The following is a 27,487-nucleotide window of genomic DNA, read 5'->3' on the forward strand; positions in this document are numbered from 1 at the left end:
ACTGTCGGTTTGCTGAGCACAGCTACGAAAATGGGGGATAAGCTTTATCATGGCTCGGGGGCGTAGGATGCTTCCCTGAGTCTATTCAGATGAATGGCTCGTTCAGAACTAAACTGCTGCTCTGTGTTTCTGGAGGCTAAGGTCAGTAACTGTGGAGTTTCTCGAATGCTGAGGTTTACATGTGTTTTGGATTTCGGATTTGGGGGCTTTGATATATTTCCATATGCATGTGATATGTTGGGAATGTTTTTAAGCCCAAGCGAGCAATCTTAAGTTTCATAGGCGCTTTGTATATACATAGCTTGAAGATAGCTTTATTCGATGTTTTAGATAATTTTGGACGTGAAACAAAAGGCTAATCATGTGGAACGTTCTACATGCTGGCACATCAGGTGGATGCTCAGAAAGTTCCAGACTTTGGAGCAGTTTGGATTTCAGCTTCTCAGATGAAGGATGTTCACGATGTAACTGCAGACTTTGGGACACCTCTGGCTCCAGATGATCGTAGCTCTGTCTAGGGACTTCTCAGAGAAGATCAGGGGCTCGCACAATGGTGTTTCCCCGACAGCTCCGTGCCTGGGCACACTTCTGAGTTCTGTGCATGCATAGGGATCCAGAAGGTGGAAACTGGGCAGGAAGCACATTTCCCCTGGTGTTGCTGTGATAAAACGCTCGACAGAGTCTACTGAAAGGAGACAGAAGTTATTTTTGGCTTATAGTTGCAGAAAGATACAGTCCATCGTGTCAAGGAAGGTGTGGTGGAGGGAGCAGGAGGCTGGCTATTGTATCCACACTTGGAGAGAGAGGGAGAACAAAATGTGGTCTTGAACTATTATAAAGCTCAGGTCTCTCCCACCTACCCAGCTCCTCCAATAAGGCTCCACCTCCTAAAGTTTCTACAGCCTTGCCCAACAAATTACCAGCTATCGACCAAGGGCCCACACACATGAGGCTGTGGGGGAACTTTCTGTGTTTCATTTTGTATGTTGAGACAGGGTCTTCCTGTGTAGCACTAGTTGGTTTGGAACTCACTATGTAGACTAGGCTGCCATGAAACTCACCAAAATACCTCTGCCTTTCTCTCCAAGAGGCCATGATTAAAAGCGTGCCATCATAGGCTAGCATTTCAAATGTAAACCGCTCCACTATCCAGTGGTATTTCTCCCGACAGGAGAGGAGCACGACTTTCTGATCTCAGTGTGGATTCTTCCTCTTGAATTCTGAGTTCAATGGTCCCTTCTTTATGTACTCACTATGAGAAAATAGAGTGTATTTGTGTGTGGACATCCATGTGTGTATATATATACCTGCACGGGAGTTTTCTAGAATTAAGGGACTACTGAACACGCTTGCAATGTGCTGGGCACCAGTGGCTACCCTTGGGCTGGTGTGTTCCTATTCACGCTCTGCAGTCCAGCTCTTTCTGATACTTCTGGCTACCCAGGCACGGCTAGAGGCACTGCCATCATTCTGCCTACTGTGGTCTTGGGCTTTGCCTTCTCTAGATCTGAGTCTAAGTTGTTTGTTTTTTTTTTTTTTCTGGCTGATAACCCAGAATTTTGCCTGGATTCAGCACATACTGAGGTTCAAGAAAAGCTGAGAGGACTAGAGGAGGAATTCTACTCCCTGCAAGTGTGGTGTGCTAGAAGAGGTAACAACAGTGAGTAAGGGTCTCATACCATTCATGAAGGCTTTGTCCTCCAGGCTAAGTCATCCCACATTGGCCCTACTTCTACATACAACCACACTGGGGATTAAGTTTCCGCTTGTGGATTCGGTGATCTCAGGGATCCGTGGTTCACCTGTGGTCCTTCTTTCATTCAACAGAATCTCTCCTCAGTGTTTCTTAAGGACCAGTTCTGGCTGCCAGGGCTACAGAGAACAGTGAAATCTGGGGGTGTTGGAATGAACTGATGGCACAAGCAGATTATAACAGTGGAATAAAATATATTGGACTATACTGGTAATGAGTAGAATGTTCACAAATAAACACGGTGGTGAAGAGGGAGCTGGGCTGTACACAAGAAAGCTACTGCTGCTGCTGCTGCTGCTGCTGCTGCTGCTGCTGCTGCTGCTGCTGCTGATGATGATGATGATGATGATGATGACGATAAAGATGAGGATGATGGTGGTGGTGGTGGTTATGATGATGATGATGAAGATGGTGGTGGTGGTGATGATGATGATGAACACTGCTGCATCTTCCCGGTGAGGTCCACACTGAGGACCATATCTAGAGAAGACTTGGGGAGGGCAGGGCTAGGATCTCTCTGGTCCATAGCACCTAGGTTTTCTCTCGTGTGGAGCATGCAAACAGGATGTGTGCAAGAGGAACCCTCGCTATGGGGGTGGGGAGTTATCAGCTCACATCATGACCACATGATCCAGAACCCAGTCCCGGGGTAAAGGGCAGATGGGAGCCCTGGCCCTCTGAGATGGTACGCTGGAATTAACATGACCTTACTTCAGCTGTGTTTCGGTTTGGGATAGAACGCATGAAACCAGTCACAGACAGAAAGAAATCACAGACAAACAATAACTGTGGAGCATCCTGCTTAAAAAAAAAATAAAGAAAGAAGAAGAAAGAAAGAAATTGAAACAAAACCGCCCTGTGTTTCCCCAAAGCATCAGCACCTTAAAAGACGAAGCGGAAAACGATGCCAGGGTGGTGGAGGAGGCTGAGGAGGGACGACAAGAAATGGGCTGTGTGGTCTCTGCCTGCAGCCTCCGAAGGGGGATAAAATGCTCTCTCAGACATTTTTTGAGTTAGTTGACAAAATTGGAGCGCTGGCATTGTATCAACACTAAATTTTCTGAGTTTTGTAATTATACCGTGGAAGACGATATCCGTGTCCTTTAGCAAATCCGTAGTAAAGTACAAGCAGCTCAGGATGTCATCTGCATCGCTCACACTAACGTGATTCAAGCCAGGTGTGTGAGCACTCTCATGGAGTGCCAGCGAGGCCAGGGTGTGGAGACCGACTGAGCCCAGAAGCTCAGCCTAAGCCTAAGCCTAAGCACCAGCCTAAGCGGTGCAGCAAGACTCTTTCAAAAATAATAATGTGAAGTAAGATTCAGTGTGTGTATGTGTGTGTGTGTGTTCCTGATAAGGGGCAGATGGGAGGGAGCAAGAAAATGGACCTCAATTTAGAAGAGGGGAGAGGTAGCAAGAAGCAGACAGGAGTGTCAGGTGGTGGCAGTGCAGGCCTTTAATTCCAGCATTCAGGAGGCAGAGGCAGGCAGATCTCCATATTCCAGGCCAGCTTGATCTACAGAGGAGCCCTTGAGGAAAGGCCGAGGGTGGAGACACGGGGTCCATAGGGCAGCATCAAGCAGGAGCCCTGGGTACAGCATAAGGCATGTTGAGTGTCAGCCTGAGAACCAGACTTTTACTCAGTCTTCGTCTACCCCAGGCAACCCCCTACACACCCTACTTGGAATACCGGGCTGTCTATGACCCCTGCTTCCCCAGGTTGCCTTCTGTACAGTGGGTAGAAAGTGCTGCTGTTGGTGTTTTGATGGCAAAGGGCTTGGTTTCTGGGCTTAGACCCTTGCTGGTGTGAGCATCTTGAGTCTGTCTGTCACATGCCATGCCCGAGCACTGGGGATGGCCAGGAAATCTGTGAGATTTCCATGAGAAATGAGAGTTCAGAGGCTCAAAGGCTCTCATTCCTGTCTCAGATGCCCCATGACCCAGTACTTTGTCCCAAGTGGCTTCAGTCCTGGATCCCTGACTAAGGGTATGAAGGGATGAAGAAAGGACAGATGTGCAGAGAGAAGCAGCCTGGTTGGGGGTTTGCACTCTGATGGAGGACACCTAGTCCCACTGCTAACCCCAAACCTCAGCCTGTTTGTTGGATATAGCACAGGGGGAGGAGTTAACTCGCTGGGATAGACAGTGTCGATATGTGAACCATCTCAGGCTGTAGATATTCCAGAGAATCACAGTAGCCAATCGTTCATAAACACACTGGGAGGAAAGCTTTTCTATCCCTCTTGACCTTCCCTTGAGTGAGGCTTTGCTACTCCTCCACAGGAGGAATAACTCTCCTCCCCTTCTCCTCTTCCCTCCCCCTCCTCTCCACTCCTCTTCCCACCCCTCCCCTCCTCAACCCTCCCCTCCCCTCCCCAGCTCTCTTCTCCCCTCCCCAAACCTCCCCTCCTCTCCCTCCACTCCCTTCCTCTCCCTTCCTCCTGCCCCCCCCCCCGCCCCGGCATTGGCGTCCCTTACATGGCTGTCTCCTCCAGACTGCTCACTCTGAGTTTCCTCTGCTCCCTCTATCCTGGAAGTTCAAGACAATATAAAGGACAATGCCCCTTCTGTCAATGACTTGCTGTTCTGTGGCTCTGTGTAAGCCATGTGACTCCTTCCATATTCCCTGGACTGTCAGTAGCCAGGGTGGTTAAGGCCACACGTTCACAGACTGTTAAGATGTACTGTGTGCTTTGAAAGGCACAGAGTTTGATGTCACTGTCATTACTAAAGGTAGACGGTGACACTTTCCAGTAAGTAACTTGTGTGCGGGTAAGTTAACTGCATTAGTGGATTTGAGAATGTCTTGAACACCCTAGGATAGATAATTTACTATAGGTTCTTAGAGGTGCTAATTTAATCATGGCCGAGCGGACAAATATTTATCGAATGCTTCTTTGATTATCTGATTTGTGACTCCAACCAGAGACACCACCTCTCCACCCCCCAGCCCCGCACACTCTAAGTTAATGTGTTTGGCTCTAAAGGTCCATCAGAACAACTGCTAAGTATTTATGACAACCATAGAAAGATTTGGGGATTTAAATAAAGAAGTACTTAAATTATATAAAAATAGAAACTATATGGCCCAAGACTTCACCGTGCTCTTTTAAGAATTCCAGTTTGGATTAGCCGTCCGACTTACATCTCGGTGTGGACTCTCCGAGTGCCGCTAAGTAGGCTACACCCTGTGGGTTTATTTTCGCCGTTCTGAGTGGCAGTATTAGGCCATAGGAGCTGTGATGTTTGAAATCACAGATGGCATGAGTGCATTCATGTGACAGACTGCCAGCGAGAATTAGAGGAGCCATCAGAGCAAAGTCTTTCATTTCAGTCTGGCAGGATCCTTCGCACTCCCAAGTGACTCTTGGGCATCCCAGCCCCCCATCCTGCTCTGCCGTGAGGAGCCAGCAGCATGGTTCCTGATCAGGACCCAGGGACGTAGACACTGATCGGGTGCACCTATCCGGACAGTGATTCACAACTCAGGCTGCTGCCGATGTGCAGTGAAGATCCCTTTGCTGATGATTCTCCAGGCCCACACACTGACTCCGACATCCGAGAGCCCGTGGTCAGCCTCTGAGCTTGTCGTAGTTCCCCACGTGTGAAGGACTGCCATCTGTTGGGGGTACTCGGCTATTTTCCTGTCTTCGGTGTGCCCATCTGTATTTACTAGCGAAAGGACAGCTGCCTCAAGATCGGCAGCAAAGGCTGGTTTCCTTGAGATGTTCCGAATACTTGTTTCTTCATTCCACTTGACAAATATTTATTGAATGACTACTATGCTAGGCACGGGCCTAGCTCTGGGGTCACGACAAGAAACAAGGCAGGTGGAAATCTCTGCTCTTGTGGGGTTTATATGACAGCAGTCTGTTCTGAATACTTGTATTTTCTTGTGAACTGAGGAAGAAATGTCATTCCACTCATTGGGCTGCCCGTCCTTCTCTCCCTTCCCCCACTCATAATTGAACCCATGGCCTTATACATGCTAAGTCCTCTACCACTAAGCTATATTCCCCAGCCAACTGAGTACTGTTAATCTCCTATTTTTGATATTCATTTGGTCTTAAGGCTTTCAGAAACTCCTTTCTCTGTGTCCCTGACATTAAGCAAGGCTGAAAATCTTCAACTTCATCTCTGAAGATCGAGAGTCCCCTAGTGGGTCACCACCCTGCACATCTAATCATTTTGGCATGCACGAATCAAGCAAATCTGTATTAACCAAACTGGCTCGGGGGGCCCCTAGCTTGCTTTCCGTCTTTGAGAGCCTCTCTCAAGATAGAACATAAGAGAAAACATAGATGTAATCTGAGCTGATGGAGGGCTAGCATTCTGAAGTCCTAAAAGACCTGGGTACTCTGATGCCGTTTTCCTTTCTAGATGGTTTTTAATGTCTTTCGTCTCTGTGCAAGTTATAGCCATTATAGTCATAATAGTCTGATGAGAAATTTGAGGGAGTAGGGGAAGAATTAGATTTTGCAGACAGTTTTGAGCTCTGGGACAATGTGAGATGTAACCTTGGCATGTCTGCCGGCTCTCAAAGCCTGTGTTGGGGAGTCGAGACCAGGGGTCATTCCATATGAATGCAATCAGTAGGATGAGGTCAGACCAGCACAAAGTGCTGGAGAGCAGAGACCCCAGTAACATAGGGGGCTTAGGAAACAGGAATAGGGGCTTATTCCTTAATACGAAAGCCTAGCCGAGTTTCCGAGCCTACCCCACATGCCATCCAGATCACAACTATATCAAGACTCTATCATCGGTAATGATATGGAAAGCACCCACTGTGCACCAGGCACTGTGACATTTTAGCAGTATCTTCGCCGTCACAGTTTCATCATTCCTCTTGAAGGAGGTGATGTCAGCTTCCTTATACAGAGGAGGAATCTATGGCCTAGAGAGGTCAAGTAGCATAGCATAGAGCTGATGCAAACAGGCAGCGTCCGTAGATTTCTCCTGCTGCTTCCACTGGTCCCCTCTCCACACATACCCCGGTTGTATTTTCCTAGGAATCCCTGCTTCCATGTGGTAAATGGTCTTCACCATAGGCAGCTGGATCTTCCCTCCTCATCAGTATTTGATCTCGTTCATTCAGTGTACCCCCTTTCTTTTACGTTTCCCACAGCAAGGTGCCACTTCAAGCATGTGTGCACCCTGATCTTGCATCTGCTACCTGGTCTTGGTCAAGGTATTTTGGGGTCTGACTCTCCATCTCCATATTTGCCTCCACCGCATGAAGTCAGGGCACCCAAGGGCAATACTAGTACCTCTGGTTACAGCCACTTTGAGCAATTTTCATTGGCTTCTGTCCCCACCTGCTGAGTCAGAAGTGGGCCAGTCCTCTCAGAACCACCCTGTCTTTGTAGAGAGGCTGCAGTTCAGTTTGTCTCTGTAGCCTGCCATGCAGTCGCGGCTCACTGTTTCCCAGGGCAGACATTGCCACCATGTCCCCGTCAAGGCGAGATGACTGTCAGTGCAGTTGTCTCTACTTGAAGTGATGATGACCTTGCCCCAGCTGTCCCTGGAGGAGGGCAGTCCGATGAGTAAGTCCCGAAGCTTGCTAGATGCGGCTCAGCATTTCACAGAGCCTTGCTCAGACGGACCCCAGTGTGGGCCTTAGGACTTGGCTGGACGCATGTGTCCGGCAGTCAGTCCTGAAACTGTCTTTCTGCTATTTGTTTTTTGCTAACTCGTGTCTCCTTTTACAGCAAATGACAAGATTGAAGACATCAATGGCTGTCCAAAGAACAGGTCGCAAATGGTAAGTAGGTCTGTGGGTAGTGTTTGTGTTAAGGTTAGCAGGCCATGGTCTCCGAAAGATCTGAGCAGCTTGAAAAACATTCACACCAGAAGCTGCTCCATGGGGCTACTGCCCCAACAGCCGTCCCCAAGTAGCTGTGCTTTCTGCTTCTGACACACTTGTTGGCATTCACTAAGAAATAGTTGAGACGTCTGCACGGTCAGGATGCAAAAATAAAAGTCTTTTTTGTTAAAAGAAAGTCCTATGGAATAGGTATAAACACATGCACACTTAGAACATGGACTCTATGGCCTCAAGATCTTCGCTCATTTCTGCCTGTGTGGGGGGCAGAGGCTCGGGTGGGAAGATGGGATCTCACAGATCGGGGTAGGACATGCAGTCTGGCCTGCAAAGGGGAGAAGAGGGACATAAGTTGGCACTGTGGTGGTGGTGGTTGGACTGTAGCTTCTTCTAAACTCTGCTCAGCAACCATGATGAGTGATATCCTGCTGAGCGTGTTGTATTTAAGCCTTTAAAATACAAAAGTTAATCTTTAAGTCTGTTCTTTAACTTGTGTTCCCAATTCCTTGGATTCATTTTGATCACTGTGTCGGGGTAGACGGGGCCTGTGTTGCCAGAGCCCTTAGTGCTTCACTCAGAAAGTACCAATTGTCAGAGTCGGGTAGGATGTCCAAAACCTGGACATGGATCTGCTTCAGAAATCTAAAGAAGGGCACAAAATACTTTTCCGTCCCCACGAGACTCCCCACCGTTTGACAGGTGCCACGGATTCCAGAGTGCCTGGCATTTCTTGAACTCTTTAATGTTCTGACTTGCTTGTATTCTGAAGAGTTGGACAGAGGTAGCCTTTTTAGACAGTTTTTTGAAACTCACGAAATCTATTTTTTTTTTTTTGGTTCTTTTTTTTTCGGAGCTGGGGACCGAACCCAGGGCCTTGCGCTTCCGAGGCAAGCGCTCTACCACTGAGCTAAATCCCCAACCCCACGAAATCTATTTTTATTATAAAGAGGTAAGTGTGTGTGTGCGTGTGTGTAAAGTCTCATTTTTCTCCTTTCCATCCTGAAAGAAGTTTCTTCTTCTCTTTGGTGAGCCCCCTAGAGGCCTTGCTCTTTTTGTTTGCTCCATAGACCAACCATTCCTTGTGTAGGAAAATCCCCAGCCAGGACTCTGAGAACTGCTCTGACCCTTGGGAAGGATTGGCTGCTATTTTTACTAGTGCTACTGCAGCTGTCTAGTGTATTAATAATTGAAAATTTTTGGACGATGGAAGACTTAATTTCAGTGCAAGCATTTTACATACGCAAGGCAATCTTTATGTGAAAGAGAGGCGTTCCTTCCTTCTCTCTAGGACAGATATCAGTGCATTTGTCCTAGCCTGGTGTCAATGCGTGTAGAGCTGACATTTGAAGGTAGGCAGCCTTCTGTTTTATTTGGTCCAAGTGTATGTTCTGCACTGTTTGCTGAAGATGCTGCTGGTTGTTATTAAAATCTACCCTCGAGCTTATGAAATGCTACCACCTCAGACTCTTTTGGGCAAGTTTATTTTTATCTGCAAATGTGTTTGCTATAAATACTATCGCAAGAGCAAAGCAAGGCAATCCTGTGGCTACCCCACAGCTTAGCTACGTTAGTACCGAGGAGGAGGAGGGCAGTGTGGGGGGTTTTCTTTTTTAGAACGGCAGTATAAAATCCTATAATTGCCTGTGATAATTGGTTCCAGTCTGGGATGGGGAGGCAGGCAGTCTTATGGCAAACCTAGCAGGGGAGGGTTCAGCAGAGATAACGTGAGTCTAAGGAGACGAGGAATGTCTGTGATGGCCATTCTATCCTGTGGGAGATGAGGCGAGGATGGTGTTCACCAAGGATATTGTACTGTAAGAGAGTGACAACTGCATGCGGCAGTGCCACCAGCTCTTATAGAAAGTGGGATGTTGCTTTGACCGACTGAATATGTGTGCCTATACACACGTGCATGCATGTATGTGCATGTAAACACCCACAGAGTGAAACAGTGTCTGTGCTCCAGTCAGAGTACAGTTCGAGAGAGTGCCGGCCAGCATCTATAGCCTCCTAAGAAGTTAATCTCCCTGTTGGGCTCCATTTAGGGTGATCAGTGATGACCCTTTGCTGCTGTTTGAAGGAGAGCATCGTTTTGGTAAAGGGAAGATAACACACGGTGAGATGAGACCCTGCAAAAGATATTCTACAGGGTGGGTGAGCAATTCTCCCAAAATCTAGAAAAGGAGTATCTACCAAGAGCCTTTAGTAATGCGACGGAAGGAAAGCGTCTGTTGCAAGCAAAGGGGCTGATTCACCAGCTGGCCGGTGAGCTCCACAGGAGGAACAAGCACTTAAAGCACGGCACCGTTTCCTCCACCCCCAGTGCCCTGCCCACTGGCTGGCCAGGAGCTCTAGTTTCTCCTTTAGCCACACCAGACCCCACTTGGAGTCCCACTCTCTTTTTAAAGCACAGAGAAGTAAGGACAGACACTGGAAAATGGGCTGGAATTCCAGGGGGAGTGCCATGGGGCATGAGAGACATGACATTGCATCCTATTGGCCTGCCAGTCAGCAAACAGTCACAGAATGTCTCCTGGTGCCAAGCCCTGAGCAAGGCGAGGTGAATAGCAAGCAGCAAGGAAGGCTCACTCCCCACAGGACAGTCAGGTACATGTGTGTGCAGGAGACCAGAGGAGAGGTAGAACGCTAGGACTCCAGAGCCCATCTTTCCCCAGAAAGACCATTTCTGAGGCACGGATCTTAGAAGGCTGCAGTTGAAGGAGGCCTCTTCTGGCTGCCCTGAAATGTTCGCCCTCACCCTCTTGTTCCCATGGTGAAAGGCAGGGCTTGGAAGAGCCCAAGGTATGGCAGAACTCATAGACATGGAGGAGTGTTTAGACCCGGGATAAGCCTGCTTCTTTTTCTATCCCCTAGATTGCTGCTTCTGGGGTCAGTCCCAGAGCAAAACTTTCTGAAGGAAAAGATCCAAGGCTGTCAGCTTTGATGGCAGTTCAGTCATGGGGTCTAGGAACAGCAAACCCTACCCAGCTGTAAAGGACTGTTGCTTTCTCCTGTCAGCATTAACATGTACCTGGATGGTGTTTGGTTCTAAGTCCTTCTGTGACGGGATAGTCAGTCCTTCTGATTGGCTGTGGTTGGTGTGGCACTGTCCTTTGCAGGTAGAAACCTAAGTGGCAGGTTGTTCAGTACTGTCCCCAAGACTCCAGTCTCATGCCCATTTTCTAGCATCCGTGACCCTCGGTGTCCAGCTCTTCAGAAAACAAACTTGATAGTGTTGATAAAAATGAGGGATTTACGTATCCAGAGCAAGCCTGACTTCGTCTTGTTCTTATGAAGTCTGTTTAGCCTATTTCTCTCTGACTTTGAATCTTTTAGGGTCAAATCCTTGGACCTAGAGCTCGAGAAGTATCGTTCCTCACCCCTCCCCATCCCCTACCCTCCTACCACAAACATATCCCACTGACCCTTTAGTAAGTTTGTGTGTGCGTCAAAGCTGGTAGAAATATTTTGTCTGTGTGATGTTGCCCTGGCAACCAAGGGGTCATCTCTTTGGTTTTCAAACGATTTTGTTCAGCAGAATTGAGTGTTAGTTTGGAAGGGAAAACATTGCTTGGAGCTCAGCCAGAGGGCGCTGAGCGGCCACTGGGTCTCTCCTTGTCGCCTAGAACTCAATGCCCCATGAGACCTCAAAGGCTTTGTTCCCTGTAGAGAGCCTTGGACTAGCCAGTGGCAGGCAGTGGTTTTCTCTTTTAATCATTATTTTAAGCAACTTGGCTTTCTGTCGTCCTTTACGGGAGACATAGAGCTGGGCCTCTTTAGAAAGGGGACTTAGACCTGCTATTCCCTTCAGCTAGGCCTCCATTCCAGCAGCCTACTGGTCTCTCTGGGAATCTTTTCTTTTCCTCTGTGACATCTAGACTGAAGCCTGCCTGGGTTTGCAAGCTCCTTGCTTCAGCTCTGAGGCCTGGAACTAATTGTTTAATCTTTGAAGCCTTGAGTTTCCTGTCCTATGAAGTGGGAATGATAATAACTCACATAAATTGTGTGTGTGTGTTTGTGTGTGTGTGTGTGTGTGTGTGTGTGTGTGTGTGTGTGTGTGTGTGTGTGTGTGTGTGTGTGAACTAATGAGGCAATGAAAACAGCAGTGATACTTTGTAGCTTGATTTTTGGCTACTTTGTGGGTTCTTCTTTCTTCTGCCTTCTCTACTCTTTTTCTTCCACCATTTCAACCCCCTAACACTGGGTAGGAGAGAGAAAAGGACAGAGGGGAAAGGGGCGGCTATCATTAGACTACCTCCTGCTGATTAGGGGTGTCAGATTCCTTGGAGCAAGTTTAAACTTTGCCATCAGGATATCTAATTTCTTCTTTTCGTCTCTTCGCACACAACCGACTACTTGACAAACCACAACCGGCAGCGCCTAACCACCATCCGGCCCATCGGCCCCTTCTATTGGGGCCCGAGCATTTATATAGCCTCTGGAAAGTTTCCAGAATCCCAACCGTCACACACTCGCATAGACTATCTGCAGCTGGCAACCCCACACCCCTGCTAGAGCACGAGGCAAATCATAGTCTCCTGCTGTGGGCAAACTGAAGCAGCCCCGTATCCTATACCTGGGATTAAAACAAAAACATATTCCCATAATATTTCTGTGTTTTAAAAAAAAAACCGGAAACCAGAATTCTAACTACAGTAGTCGATAATAATTAAAATGGCAAATACACTTAGGTGGACAGTGTTTGCTGCAGGTGCTGTTAGAGTGGTGGGTAAACACCCTTAGTCCACTCTTTACAGCCTTCAGGGGAACTTGTTCCCTCCTTCCCCTTGCATCATTGGTGGTTTCCATGGTGATGATGCTGATGCTGATGCTGATGCTGATGCCATCATTTAGTGGTTCATCTCTTTAAGGATGGAGAACACTTGAGAAATTAGAGGAAAACCGCCAATCTCTCCCTCTCTCAAATGGTAACATCCCAGGTTTTGCATACAGGTTAGCAGATTGTTGCTCCCAGCTGTTGTCCAGTGTCCCTTAGGGCTCCAGAAACCTCAGGCTAACCCAACACCCCTCCCTCTTCTCAGAGCATCCCCCTGCTCCTGACCCTGCCCTGTAGAAAATGCTAATAATATCCAGGTTCCCAAATCATAGTCTGCACTTGAGTACAGACAAGGGGATGGCAGGACTTTACAAACTTCCAAGGGAAAAAGCCCCCACCACGGTGGTCTGTGCAGAGCCTCCATTCACAAGTCGTAAGAGCTGAGCTTGCTGCTACCAGAGGAGTGGGCAGCTTAGGGCAGGCTTGCCCTGGCCAACCTTTCCCAGGGTCAGCACCTGGGGTGACACAGTGATGAAACCGAAAGAGGGGAAAGGCAGCACCAGGCCAAGGCAGCGGGTGCCTGCTCTGCCACTCCTCCTCCACTCTGACTGGATCAGGGCTTCTTTTTCCTTCCGCCCCTGAGGTTGCAACGCTCATGCATCTTGAGGTCACCAGCTGTATCCTGGGGTATATTGCTGAAGCTCTGAGAGCCATGTCCTGTTACCATCCCTGCTTCAAAGCCCTGCTCTGTGTTTCCACAAGATGCTCTGTGTGCTGGGCGTGGTTACCGCTCAGTGTGGTTAGATCTGCAGGTGAGCGTCCAAGTAGACAAGCTGTCACAGAAACACATCCAGCAGAGTGTCCAGCCTCATCCATCGGCCACCCCTGGACCAGTTCCTTTTTAACAGAGTGGCCCTGATAATCCGCATAGTTTTAGAAATTACTTCCTTCTCTGGAAACGTGAGAGAGAGAAAGACCTCGCTGATCAACCATCAGATTTCCTGATGCCACGTGCCAGGAGCTCACTTAGTTGTGCGCAGTTCTCGGCACGGTTGCATTTGTCGTTTTCCTCATTTCGATGACACATACCTGAGAAAAGCAACTAGGAAGGAGGACTTATCTGACTTGCAGTTTGAAGGTCCAGGCCATCATGGTGGGGAAGGTGCAGAGGCAGGAGCTCCAGGCAGCCGCTCACATTCCTGAGTTCAGGAAGCAGAGAGAGACGAATGCTGGCGCTCAACTCTCCACCTCCTTTTTATTCAGTCTGGGACCCCGGGTCATGTCACAGCACCACCCATGTCAAGGTGAGTCTTATATCATTCAAACCACTGTAGAAGCTCCCACACAGAGATGCCCTTGTTTCCTTGGTGATGCTAAATCCCAGTAAGCTGACAATTATTAGGGTTCACCATTGCTTTAAGATGAAGAAATGATCTTTCTAAATCTACTCTGCATAAGAAAACTGAGGATTGGGAACGGGTTATTCACCTAGGAGGAGGAAGCGTTTGGGGGTCTTCACTGACACGATGCAGGAGAAACACAATTTAAAAAAAAAGTGCCTTCCTCCTCACTAGTCCTTGTGTATTGACCTTGGAGACTGGAGCATCTGGCTTTGCTAGGAGTTAGCAGGAAGGGAAGGGTCTGAGTGTTTCCCCGGGAAAGGCCTGAGGTAACCTATCACTGAGAGAGAACTCACGCGCTGCCACGGGCAGGTGGCCCCTTAGCTGAGATGCCTCTGGGCGCCAGATCGCTCAGCCTCATTCTCCACAGAGCCAGGAGAGGGACATCTGCAACCAGATCAAATTTCTAGGCGCAGTGACCGGGAACCCTAACAGCAGCTGCCAGCAAGCCGGCCGCATGCCTTAGGAGTGTCTGAGATCCTTGGGCAGCTGAGAAGCCTCGGCATTGAGGCTTCTGGGTCTATTTTTACGTGGCCCTAAAGGCACACAAATGTTACAGAAGGAATGAGGGAACGCTCAGAGGCCACTTGGAGTTTATAGCCAAATAGGAAGCAGCAGGAAGCACCCACGGCTTCCCACCCAGTGTGGCCACTCCACCATCCCGGTTGGGTTTGACTGTTATGTTTAAAGGTGATGGCGGTCTTCATTTCTGCCTCTCTTCCTCAGGCCTCTGGCTTATTTTATTTTATTTTTTTTGTTAAGGTTCTTGTAGCTGTGAGCTATCTGACTTGGGTGCTTGGAACTGAACTCAGGTCTATTGAAAACTACTCGTGGCTCTCCATTCCTAGTGTCACTCTCAAGGATACACTCGAAGGGCCTTCAGGATCCTTTCACTGTCCCCATTAGCTCCGCTACTGGACACCTCAGGGTGTATGAGGAAGGATGCGCGAGTCCAGGTCTTACTCCTTGATACATATTGTTGCTCTTCTCGGGAGTTCAGGGAAATGTAGCACTGTTAATAAACCTCTTTCCTTGCCTTAATTCTTCCTGGACTGACCTAGAGGACTTGACTGGGAAATGCCACTTGCTAGGCCCCATGTCTAGTTTTCAGCGCTCTTTGGTTGTTGTTTGAAGTACGCGTGCCGAGGCATCCCCTTTGGATGCTACCAGAGAGCAGATACTGAGATGCCAAGGATGACAAGCCAGTGTTCTGAGACGAGCCTCCTTCCGAGTGCTCCGGACGCTGTGGTTCATTGTAGTCTCCTGACAACTATCGGGATAAGATGTGTATTTTACTCATTCCATTAAGTTTAATGAAGAATTGGGATGCTGGGCTCTGCAGGGTGGAGGGTCACGATAGAGCATTCTTTCCTCCCTCCTCAGAGCTGTTGTTCCTAGTATTCTTCAACTGTTTTCATACAGTAGTGTACAGGAAACCCAACGTGTGCCCACTGTGTGCTGAATGCTATCATAGACAGACGCTCTGTATTAACTGACTTGGTCTCTGTATATCCTAGGGAGGCAGACATGATTAGTTCCATTTCATAGTGAAGGAGACGGAGGCAGACAGCAGTTGAGTAACTTGTGTGAGGTCACCCAGCTCTGATGAATGGTACCCTGAGGCTCGTACGCTGAAAACCTGGCTCTAGCCAATGCCTTTATTATTATTATCAGTCACTGTATTTGGACAGTGGTCTAAGAAGGACAGGAGCCGTCTGCGACACTGAAGGGTGGAAATCACAGTGTCCTGCCATCCCTTACAGAGAGGCATAAACAGAGGCTCAGTGCTTCTGCAAATGTAAACCCAGGTGTGGGTCATGCTCCCCGACTCATGTATGTTTGTCTTGTAATTGACACAGGGGATAAGCCATTTTTATGAGAGACTAGTCATATTTTATGTGTTAATAAATAAGGCCAAAGGTCTGTTGTAGAAGTAACGCGTCTTTCATGTCTTTCCATTGGGCTAGCCAGGTTAACCATGTTTAGCTCTTGTTTCTCAGAGGGAAGACTTAAACCATTAAGAGTTATCTGATCACTGGGGGATCCTCGGAGGCAGAGGCAAGGCTGTGTGTCAGAGTTTAATAAGTGTAATTCTTTTAAGTACCTGAAGATGTTTTCTAGTCGTTCTAGGCCAAGGATTCTCCCAGTCTCTGTCTTCTCTTACAGTTTTACAGTTTCACTTGGTGGTGGTGGTGGTGGTGGTGGTGGTGGTGGTGGTGGTGGTGGTGGTGGTGGTGGTGGTGGTTTGAGGCAAATGCTCATCATTTAGCCAGTCTGGTCTGGAACCCACAAGTCATGGCGTACCACCCTCCAGGCTCACACCATGTAGGTATATGAAAAGACACCAAAGTAAGCAAGCTATTTGGTTTGGCAAAGCCTCTTAAGCAAGGTTTCCCAAACTTCAGTGAACTTGCTAAATGGAATATTCTAGAACTGACGTTGCAGCTTTTAACCCCAGGGGTCCAAGAGGAGGGGGAGGGTTGACCCACCTTTACAAACTCCCACGAGATACTCAAGCTGCCAATCTCACAGCCCACTTGCTTGGCGTTGTCTTAGAGTCAAGGGAAAATCCTCAGCTGGGCATAGAGGCATATATGTGTAATCTCAGGACCTCAGAAGGTGGAGGCGGGAGGATTGCCGTGAGTCAGAAGCCAGATTGAAGAGCAAGTCTGTCTCAAAAAATATTTTAAGAAAATGAAAATTCTTTGGGATGTATTTGTTCAAATATGCTTTTAAGTGCAATATCTATTCATCAGGGAGTTCAAAATGTATTTTTTTTTCTTTTTTTTCGGAGCTGGGGACCGAACCCAGGGCCTTGCGCTTGCTAGGCAAGCGCTCTACCACTGAGCTAAATCCCCAACCCCTCAAAATGTTTTAAGTTGAGAGTATCTCCAAAAAGTCTGCTGAAGTCTAGCACAGTACCTATTGTGGCGCTCACTTAGGGCACATTTGAATAGTCTCTAAGGACATTATATGGTCTAAGCTGAGGGGGTCTGACTTGTACCTGTCCGGGCTGCATTCTCATGGAAGTGAATTTCCTACCAGTCCCAGTCCCTTCGTCTCTGGTACCCTTCATTTGCTCTGTGGATCTAGTCTGGGGTCCTAATGCATGTCTTTCTTGTAATTCATTAGACATTTGAGCAAATTTTACATGCCGTTTGGTTTTTTTTTCTTTCATGCTTATTTATTTCTTTTTGTGGGGTGTGCATGTGTGTGTGTGTGTGTGTGTGTGTGTGTGTGTGTGTGTGTGTGTGTGTGTGTGTGTTTAACATGATGCATGTATGGACTCAGAGGACAAACTTTCAGAAGGCAATTCTTTCCTTTCACTGGGTAGATTCCCGGAATCAAACTCGGGTCAGGGTTTCCAGGGCTGGCAGTAGTCCCCTCTACCTGCTTATCCATCTGACTGGCCCCCTGTACTGTATGATAGTAACAAGGTTTTGTAATAGAAACGGAAAGTTTTCTTCTCTTTTGGCTCGCTGTATCCCCTTCACCCCAGCCCCAGACGTGAGTGGCTTCGCAGAAGTCTTATCCCTGGTAATTGGTAAATGCTCAGTGGAAATCTAAACGGGATACCTCTCACACCTCTGCCAGGCCTGAGGCGTCGGGAGTGGTCACTGGTAACTTGGTGCTCAGTGAGGCCGAGACACTTGGCGTATGCCAGGATGGTGGTGTGGGAGTGGGGTGGGTGTGCAGCATGCCTCAGACCTTCCTGAGCAGAATGAGAAACCCGATGATGATTTATAACCATTTGGATTATGGTTTGTATAAAAGCCATCTGGGCCCCGTACTTGGGCCCACCTCCCTGCACATGTCCTCATGGAGTTCTTATGTTCGCCCCGCATCAAAGCACAGCTTTCTGTATGTGTGGTTTTAAATTTTTTTTTAAATTTTCTTTTTATATCTCCATGAAACAGAACTTAGTGAGGGATGCCTGTTTGCACTTGAAGGTATGCAGCCTGTGTGTGTGTACACGAGGACTTCGAGCCCCTGTGCTCACTTGAGCAGAGGTGGAGGATGCTGGCCTGCAAGTCTCAGGGGCAAGGGCAGTAGAGCTTTAAACAACACAACAACAACAACAGAACCCTCCTGATGTTCTCAGTTAAGTGAGAATGATAAAAGTTGATTTTTCTGCTTTGGCAGAAAGATGATTGGATAACAATGAGTTAGCTCTTCATGGCTAAAACTGGCTAAAACTGGGCAGGCATGGCCTGAATGTGCAACTGCCACCATCCCTACCTAGCTTTCTTTTTTCTAGCACTGTGCTAGGCCAGCGTTCTGCTACTGAGCTACAGTGCTCTCCGTGTCCTCTGGCACCCAGCCTCTCCTATTTCTTACCTGTTTTTCTCCTGGCACACATTCTGACTCCTATAGTATTATATCCTTGCAAGTATTGCGAACGCCTTAAGGAATCCTGTGCCTGGCCCTGTAGGCGTTTGAAAGATTCTTGTTTGGGAAGCATTTTGATTTGGGAGTTTTGATTTGTATGAGTTCATTTTTCTTTTGCTGTGACAAAGGGCCTGAGCCACAGCAGCTATGGGAAGAGAGGGCTTGGTGGGGAAGCCATGGCAACGGGGCAGGAGGCTCGCCTGACAGAGAGATCACATTTCATCCCCACAAAAGAGAACAAGAAATGGGGCTAAGCTACAAAACCCCAAAGTCCACCCCCAATGACATACCTCCTACAGTAAGGCTCCCCCTCCATAAACTCCCCATCAGCAACACTAACTGGAGCCCAGTGTTCGTGTGCATGATGAGCCTGCTGTGGGACATTTCTCATTTAACTGCCACAAGGGCTAATATTTTTTTTTCAGGGATTTAAAATGTTTCTGCTTTAGAAGGGTTAAAATACTGTGAATGAACTTGAGAGCCTTCTAGAAGGAAGCTACATTCCCCTGTGAAGTATCCTTTCAGGGTTCAGGTTGGATTTGGCCTGGATGGGAGAGCCCTGCTGGCTGCTGCCTTCTCACATTGCTCAAAACACAGACAGAGAAAGTGACTCAGGGCCCAGCTTGGAGAAGCGCTTGCTGTTCGATTGCTCTGACCCTGCGTTTGCACAGGGAAGTGCGGTTTACAGAACACTTCTCTTCAACAGCCGCAGTTTAGAGAGACACACTCAGTGTCTGTCTCCCCATCTGGGAGGCAATAGCAACATTATCTACCTCACTCAAAGGTTGTCAAGAGACAAGACAGCCCCCGATCATGATGACCAGATGCTAACTCTGATCACTTCAAATCCTCTGCCCTCCATTCCGTCTTTCTTAGAGTGGAGATTACCATTGGCTACATGCTTGAGGTGAGTTGACATTTTCTCCTGAATCGTTCTCTCAGATGAGAGAGTTCCCCATGCTGGAGTGGACGTAGTGACATTATGACAGCAGCATAGAGTTGGATTGTGTAGCACAGCCAACCAAAATCTCATCTCTGTGTTACCTCCTCCTGGAGGAATCTAAAGGCAAGAGCCTCATCTTGGCTTGTGATTCAAGGTCATCAGGGTTCACCTGTGAGTAGAGTCTATGATGGGACAACTTGGAGGAGAGCCTTTCATGAGAAAGTGATTGCATAAGGAAAGTAGAAGTTCTTCAGTGTGTGTGTGTGTGTGTGTGTGTGTGTGTGTGTGTGTGTGTGTGTGTGTGTACATATGGAAGTCAGGACCATCTTGGGTGTTATTCCTCTGGTGCTTTTGTGTATGGGGGCACAAGGAACATGTACTGGTGTGTGTGTGTGTGTGTGTGTGTGTGTGTGTGTGTGTGTGCGCGCGCACGTGTGTATGTGTCTCTCTGTGTATATGTTGTATGTGTGGAGGCCAGGACTATCTTGGGTGCTGTTCTTCTGGTGCTTTCCACTTTGTTTTCGTACATAGTATCTCTTATGATCTGAGGACATGGCCATCCCATGGTATGGTGAAGAAGGTTTTTATTGTCAAAATATGAGAACATCCAGAGGCATCTGGAAAAGTCTAGAGCAAAGAGGAAAAGAAGTAAACTGAACATGGCCTGCAGACTGGACATGGACATGAGCAGGGCTTTCTGTGAGAAATGGGAGAACATCAGGGGATGGAGAATAGAGAGAGCACATACTGAGAGGGAGGGAGGGAGAGGGAGAGAGAGAGGGACAGAGAGAGAGAGAGAAAGAGAGAGAGAGAGAAAGAGAGAGAATAGAGAATAGAGAGAGCACATACTGAGAGGGAGGGAGGGAGAGAGAGAGAGAAGAAAGAGAGAGAGAATAGAGAGAGCACATACTGAGAGGGAGGGAGGGAGAGGGAGAGAGAGAGAGAGAGAGGGACACAGAGGGAGAGAGAGAGAGAAGAGAGAGAGCGCATAGTGAGCACAGTAGGGTTATAAGGAGAATGGGTAGCTGGGAGGACATCCTGTGAGCTAGGGGAGTTTCAGGTAAGAGAGGCTTTGAGAAGGGCTAGGGTGCTAGCATGGACTTTGAAATGCGATACTGAGGGATCAATGTGTTCCCCTTCCAGGTAAGGGGAATAACTCCTTTTGGTAGAAGGGAACCTGAGAATTTCTGGCTTTTATTCTGGTTACAAGAAATCTCCCTGTAGTCCAGGTTGTGCTAATTTCTGGGTATTTGGACTGCCTTTTAGAGTTTGGAGAATTGGAGTTTCCTCTGGACCATAGAGCTGGCTGATGGGCACACCCCAGGGGTCCCTTGTCACTACCTCTTGAGTGCTTAGATTTCAAGGGCAAACCACACACAGTTCTGGGATCGAACTCAGGTCTTCACGCTTACAAAGCAAACCCTTTGGCAACTGAGTTAACTTCCCATCCCCTGTCTTTTTGTGTAACTCTCCTTATGTAGACTCTTTTGAGAAGGACTTTTGGGATCAGCTCTGATTTTCAGATTATCATTTGCTCTGTTTAGTTGGTGTACAGTAGACTGTTTTCATGATCATCCAGCAGTTAGTCCTCGTCTTTGGAGTGGACATGGGGCGTGATTGGGTGCTATCTTCTTAGTACATTGACAAGTAGGTTGACAACACAGGAAATGGTCAATATTCATATTTTTGGTTTTTTGACAAACTTTTTTAAGATAGTAAGTGGAAGTTTTCTTTGGTTCAACTGAATGTTTGCACAAAGGTATAAATAGAAACAGAGATTAGCATTCTATGAGAAGCCAAGTGTTGTCACTGTTTCCGCACAGGTGCACTGGGGACCATGTAGCCTTGGGGACTTCATGGGTATCCTGCAATGCAGATATCCCATGTCCAGTATATTTTCCTCACTCAGTGACCACCACATGTCTCTGACACGCTGGCTCTCCAGTAAGCAGAGTTAAGAACTATTTCAATTATTAATGCTATTTAAATTATCCTTGTTCTCACAGTTTCTGACCAAATGGCATGCAGCCTTACTCATAGTTTAGAAGTACTAGTCAGATCCAATTACTTGGTATGAGGTATCTTGCATCTGACTTGCAAAATTCCTAACTATATACTGGGACTACCAATCAGCGATGGTATATAATTCAAATCTAACCCTTCAGCTATACGTCCAGCTGAATAAAATTTACATGTGACTTCTGTTTGGCATCACGGTGGCCTGAGGTGTAGGATTATAAACATACAAAGATACAAGAATAGCACGAGCCTCTGACTGGCTCTAAGTGTGTAAGTTGGACGTTAACACTGCCATGTCTGTGAGTTTATGGTGTGGCTGTTTACTTGAAGCCAGAGCATGCCCAATAGGCTGGCTGTTCCTTGAGGGATGAACAGTATTGTTCTGTCTGTCACTGTGCTGTCTGCATACAGGCTAGGGCCAGGAAGAGAGTGGGTGTTTAGCTAGTGTTTTTAAAGGAGCGTGTGAGACCTTTGAGTCCTAGTTACTTCCCAGACAAGATTCTTCTGCAAGCCATCCAGCTCTCCTGTGCTTCCTTGCATTTGGAAGAATTTGGAAGTCATGCTTTTCTAGTTAAAATTTCTGCCTGTGCTTGTTCCTTCTGTCTGAGTAAAAGTAAAAATTTCTGCAAAATACTTATTTTTTTTTAGTGTAAATTTGCTTTGCTTTACTGAGTTAGCTTTGCCATTACTGTAACAAATTCCTGAGGTGGTCAGCTTAGAAAGAGCACGGTTTCATTTGGGCCCCTCGTTTGGAGGTTCGCTGCACCTCTCATACGTCCTGTGGCATCTGGATCTACAGCACGGTGGCAACACAGCATGTCAGGGAAGACAGGCGCAGAGTAAAGCTCCCCTCCTGTCAAGACGACCAGAAAGTGGAAAAGATACAGGAAAGAGCAGTGTGTGGCCCTTTAAGATCATCCCTCCAATGACGAGACCACCCACTAGGCCACCTGACCATGGAGGTCCTCCTGCTAATAGCTCCAGGTTGGGAGTGTGAAGTCTTTAGTACATTTCAGATCCAAACAATGGCATCCGTTCACATTGTATATGATGCCCATCATTGACTTAATTGGCACTTTAGTCTACCACTGCCCCTGCTGTGTCTTTGGTCCCCAGGGACTTGCTTGCCTCAACAACTGACAGTCTGTCCCTTTGAGGACCCCTCTCTGTCTCCTGTTTGGCTCTCCAGGGCAGCCCTTTGGCCCTTGTCACTTTTCTGTTTGTCTTCTGTTCCTCACTTGGAGTTCTTGCCTTTTGGGAATGCTAGTATGATAGTTCGCTTCAACTGTCAACTTGACATAAACCTAGAGAGAGGGAACCTGAAAGATTGAATAGACTACACTGGCCTGTGGTCTCTGCCTGTGAGGCATTTTTTTTTTAACTGCTAAGTGATGGTTCGAGAGCCCAGCCCACTGTGGGTGGTGCTATTTTTTAGCAAGTGGACCTGGGATGGATAAGAGAATCAGCTGAGCCAGCCAGAGGAAGCATCCATGCACTGAATGAAGCTTGCAGCCTGCCTCAGTTCCCAACTTGAGCTCCTGTGTTAGCATCTAGCCCTTCATGATGGACTGTTAACCTGTAAGCTAAATAAATCCCTTCTTCCCCAAGTTACCCTTGGCTAGTGTTGAGTCACAGCAACAGAAAAGCTAACGAGAACAGGGAAGTAATTGGAACAGGAGGAAGGAAGACCGATGTTCAAGGCCCTTGTCACTAATGGCTTGCCTCTGCTTACAGTGCCACCATCTATGAAAGGGGACAGAGCTCAGCTCTGGGGATCCACTCTGGCTTTAGCACCTTTGTCAGGCTTGTTTCGTTTCAAGGGGAAATCTGGAGAGTTGGAAAACCCTAGGAAAATGAAGTAGTCTAGGCTGTTGGAGACACAATGGAAAAAGATAGTCACTGGAGGAGTCTGAGATGCTTGGTTTCAATTTTTCCCCCTCTAGAATTTTTTTGTACCCATGTGGACTTGTCCATTTGCTGAAACATCAGAGAAACTCCTATAAAGTCCTTCACTGTCCCCCCTTAAAGGAATTCTTGACAGCATGTTGGAAAGCTAAAGTTATAAGTATTGTAAGTGGTGTGGTAGATCATGTCGCCAAATCTCAGGAAGGAGCTGGGCAAGGCAACTGAGCCAGAAGAAAAGCAGACAGACGTGGAACGGGGGCCACACCCAGCCCTGCTCCCACTTTCTCACGCTTACCAGCCTCAAGCCCACGTCCATAGATAAACCCTGTGATGCTCTAAAGCAGCTGTGACAGCTGATGACAGTGGCCAGGGACTCGGTGTAGAGCTTAGGTTGACTTCTTTTCTTTTAGGTTAATAAATTGACTGGGCATGGTGGTTTATGCCTATAGTTCAACGCTGGAGAAAATAAAATCGCTGTGAGTTTGAGGTCAGCCTGGACAACAGAGTGAGGCCTTGTCTCAAAAACCTAGGGCTAGTGAGATAAGGTTGCTTTCTAAGTAAACACGAGATATGGGTCTGAGCCCCAGAATTCACTTAAAGTTGGAAGGAGAGAACTGACTCTACAAAACATCCTCGGACCTCTCCATGTATGCTGTGGCATAGATGCCCACGTGCAAACACATTCTGTGCACACATGTACACACACACACACACACACACACACACACACACACACACACACACACACACACACACACACACACACCCCTAATCAGCTTTTTTAAAAAAGGATCTTTAAAAGAAAGAAAACAAAACAACCAGAACAGGAATGAGCTAGTAACTTGGTTTTAAGTTTGTGACAGCCAATTGTACATCTTTGAGCTACAGCCCACTGTTTCAGAATTTATATATGGTGCGTTGATCATCTTGATTACAAACTATCCATCATCCTGAACATGAATGTTTCCTTGAGAGACAGCTCTCTGGTTCTCACGTCTAGCTGTTCTAATTGTACAATAGTGTTTATTTACTCTTGTCAGCCTTCTTTGTGGTAGAATACCAGAACTCAGCCCTCCCATCTGGCCATGGCTTTGTACCCATTAACCATCCCAAAAAGTGGATTAGCAGACCAGCCAGGCAAGCAGCAGCTGATCTACAGAACTTCAGGCCCAGATGCTCTCAACATTTTACTGTCTAGGAAAAGATCGAGAATGGACACGTGATCCCTCATTTCCGAAGTCTCCTTCTGAAATAAAAACTCGGTGTGAGCTTCTCTGGGGTCACAGTGACAGAGGTGGGAGGGAATAGAAATGAGGGTGGCAGAGCAGGCACCTGGCATGTGCCCTTAGCATGTGCAGGAAAGGCCAGGGGACCAGTGTTTAGGAGGACCTGTCCCCAGAGTGTTTATGGGTTTCTCTGTTTTGACTTTATTGTTGTTTGATTGAGTTGATACCCTTCTTCTTCTCTTTAATTTATTTCAGTTTTGTAAGCAGGCACAGACATGTACTTTGTGTTGCATGTCTTGGGTCCTTGGGAACCCTCACTAGCGAAAGAATGCAGTTTTAAAAGACAGACACGCATGCTTGCGAGTATGGGAAAACAGGGGTCCTGAGGGGGCTGCGTGCATACTGATAAAGTGGTACCAAGCTTTATCATATGCAGCATATAGGGAAGGGGTTGAACAGTTTCCGGCTGTAAACATCCAGATGGAGAAAGCTGCAGTGGCTGTTGGTACACATGGATCATAGTGAGCTCTTGAACTCACAGAAGGCCTTGCCTTGCTAAGCCTGACTCATATGGGGAATGGCTCTCCCAGTTTCCCATGGGGCTGGGGTCTTGAGTCCTTAGCGTGTTCATTCCTACATCAACAATACACACCTCCTCAAGACTTTCAGATCTTCCTCTGCTCCCTACAGAAATGAGGACAGGTTATCAGAGGAGCGGGGTAACCTTTAGACAGGACACATTCCTTTTACATGAGATCAGATGTTGAAGGCTGCCTTCTGTGCCTTCTCGAGAAGTCTCTTTTCTTTTTTTTTTTTTTTTTTTTTTTTTAGTTCTTTTTTTTCCGGAGCTGGGGACCGAACCCAGGGCCTTAACACTTCCTAGGTAAGCGCTCTACCACTGAGCTAAATCCCCAGCCCCGAGAAGTCTCTTTTCTAGTCCGTCATCCCTGGTCTCTTCTGGAAGCTGTGGCTGGAGCTATGCCCAATACATAGTAGTCCATTCTCTGGCTTGCTGAGAAGAGTGTGGCTGCAGTCGCCTTGATGATGGGGCAGGATGTGGTCCTGACAAGGATTCCCCAAGAGGTGGAAAGGTCCTGCCTTCCCTCCCTCCCCACCTCTGCCTCTTCCTTAGGCCTTAACACACTTCTCCTGTCATTCTTTCAATCAGCAAGTAATAAATTATCTACCATGTAGGGATCTCTGTCGGGGCCACATTGGCCAACAAAGGCGATAAGACTTCCCTGTCTGTGGCCTGGCATGTTGCCACTTGTTTGCTAATTTTTTCCAGACTGCCTGTGCTAGATCTTCTTCCAGGAGTCATGTTCCCCAAATCCTCATCTTCCTTCTCCTCCTACTCTTCCTTCTCCTCCTCTTCTTCCTCCTCCGCCTCCTCCTCCTTCTTTGTAACTACCACAACAGTTTGTCATCTCGTCCTCACACATGTACCAGAGTGAATGTTTGTTCATATACATTACACTCCTAGGCCCTACAAGGTCAGAGGTTGTATTATTTTTCACTGCTGTATGACCATTGGCAGCGCATTGCCCAGTACCCAGTAGTTTCTCTACATATAAGTGAGTGAATAAGCAAATGGGTATTTTCTTTTCACTTTATATACGTAAGTATACGCTTTCCTTCTTCCCGTCTCTGTCCCTTCCTCAGGCCTTAACACACTTTCCCCTTCATCCTTTCAGTCAGCAAGTGTTGAGTACCCACTGTATAGGTATCCCTCTCAGGGCCACATCAGTAAGAACTGTATGTGTGCCAGCGCAGGTATGCCTGTGCCACAGTGCACGTGTAGAGAAGACAGCTTCCCTTCCACTGTGGGATTCAGAGCTGAAACGCAAGTCACCGAGATTCAGTGGCAGAGGCACCTTTGCCCGCTGAGCCATCCTGACAGCCCAGCGATGGCTGTTTTTAATGGCAAATTGCACCATAAGGAATAAAGCGCTCTCTCTCTCTCTCTCTCTCTCTCTCTCTCTCTCTCTCTCTCTCTCTCATATGCATGTGCACACATATAAGCAAATTATGAACTTTCATATCCAAACCTAGGGTCTAGACATCTTGTGGAGTTTTTTTGTTCGTTTGTTTGCTTTTAAATCTGGCTATGACCTGGTGCAATTTCAGTGCATTAGCTCCTTGCCCTCTTCCAGAGTGGAGCGTACCAAGGTCCACAGTGTGTGGAAGCCTGTGTGGACTTGGTATGGCCAGGGAGCCATCCCGCCAGGCACACCGAGCTCCAGTGGAGTCCATCGTCTTCCCTTTCATTCAGCGTTTTCACGTGCTTTGCACTCAGCCATGCTGGTAGTCAGAGAAAGATGCTGTCATGGCAACCGCTACAACAGATGGTATTTGATCAGTGTCTAAGCCACAGAGGAGCCAGACAACAGCCTCAGAGGTTTGCATATTTGTTAGCACGAGACCCAGTCAAACCTTGATCACAACTGAAAGTTTTCCTGTTCGTTTCTCACTACCTATCCCAGGCTGTCCTGGAACTAGCTATATAGACCAAGCTGGCCTTGAACTTACAGATGTGCCCCTGATTGAGTAGTCAAATAAAAGGCCATTCTGGCCTGCAGAATGGTCTTGTGAGTACTGAGACAAAGACTGTCACACACACACACACACACACACACACACACACACACACACACACACACACACACACACACACAGCCGTGAAGGTTGCCCTGCAGGTCTGAAGTGCAGATGCCATGGAGAACCCGTTCAAGTTCAAGGTGATGGCAGACAGTGAGGAAGGACTGCTCTGGGTGAATGACGTCTGTGCTGTGTTTGGCTCCAAACAATGGGATTCTGGGGAAGGGCATCATGGCCTGCATCTGTTCCTTTTCCCTGTCCCCTCCTTCAATAGTCACCTTGTGTTTCCAGGTCTCTAGACCACATGCAGTGGCCTCTCTGCTCGGCTGCCCGCTGGAGCAACTCAATCCCAGAGCTCTCGACCCATCTCTATGGCCATAATTACAAAAGCCTCCTCACCCGTCCCCAGGCCCCTTAGGCAATACTGGAATGTCAGACTTCGCACAGATTTATTTTCCTCTTAGCTAATTTTGGAAAGTGGTTTATATTGGCCGCGCTGTGCTAATGAACAGGTCTGGCCGTATTTACATACTTTTCTTGTTAGGAGTCTCTTCCCTCCCCCCTTCTTCCTCCCAGTGTTAACAGGATCCACAGCTCACACTGGGTATCTGGATCACACATGAGCCAGAAGCCTCTTTAGCGAGGGCACAAGAGCA

General features: G+C 47.6%; 1 protein-coding gene across 11 annotated transcripts in view; it reads left to right on the plus strand.

Moving 5' to 3' along the window:
* The window catches only part of Nav2 (neuron navigator 2), a 658,579-nt gene that overhangs the window by 416,710 nt on the left and 214,382 nt on the right, over positions 1–27,487 (plus strand). For all 11 annotated transcript variants that reach the window (XR_010060052.1, XM_063278060.1, XM_063278151.1 and 8 more), the window contains one exon: positions 7,462–7,514. Coding sequence is in view for 10 of the 11 variants with exons in the window: in XM_063278060.1 (XP_063134130.1) it covers positions 7,462–7,514 (53 nt within the window). In the remaining variant the exon portion in view is untranslated. The remainder of the gene's footprint in view (positions 1–7,461; positions 7,515–27,487) is intronic.

The sequence above is a fragment of the Rattus norvegicus genome, chromosome 1 (genome assembly GCF_036323735.1).
Source record: "Rattus norvegicus strain BN/NHsdMcwi chromosome 1, GRCr8, whole genome shotgun sequence".
NCBI lineage: Eukaryota > Metazoa > Chordata > Mammalia > Rodentia > Muridae > Rattus > Rattus norvegicus.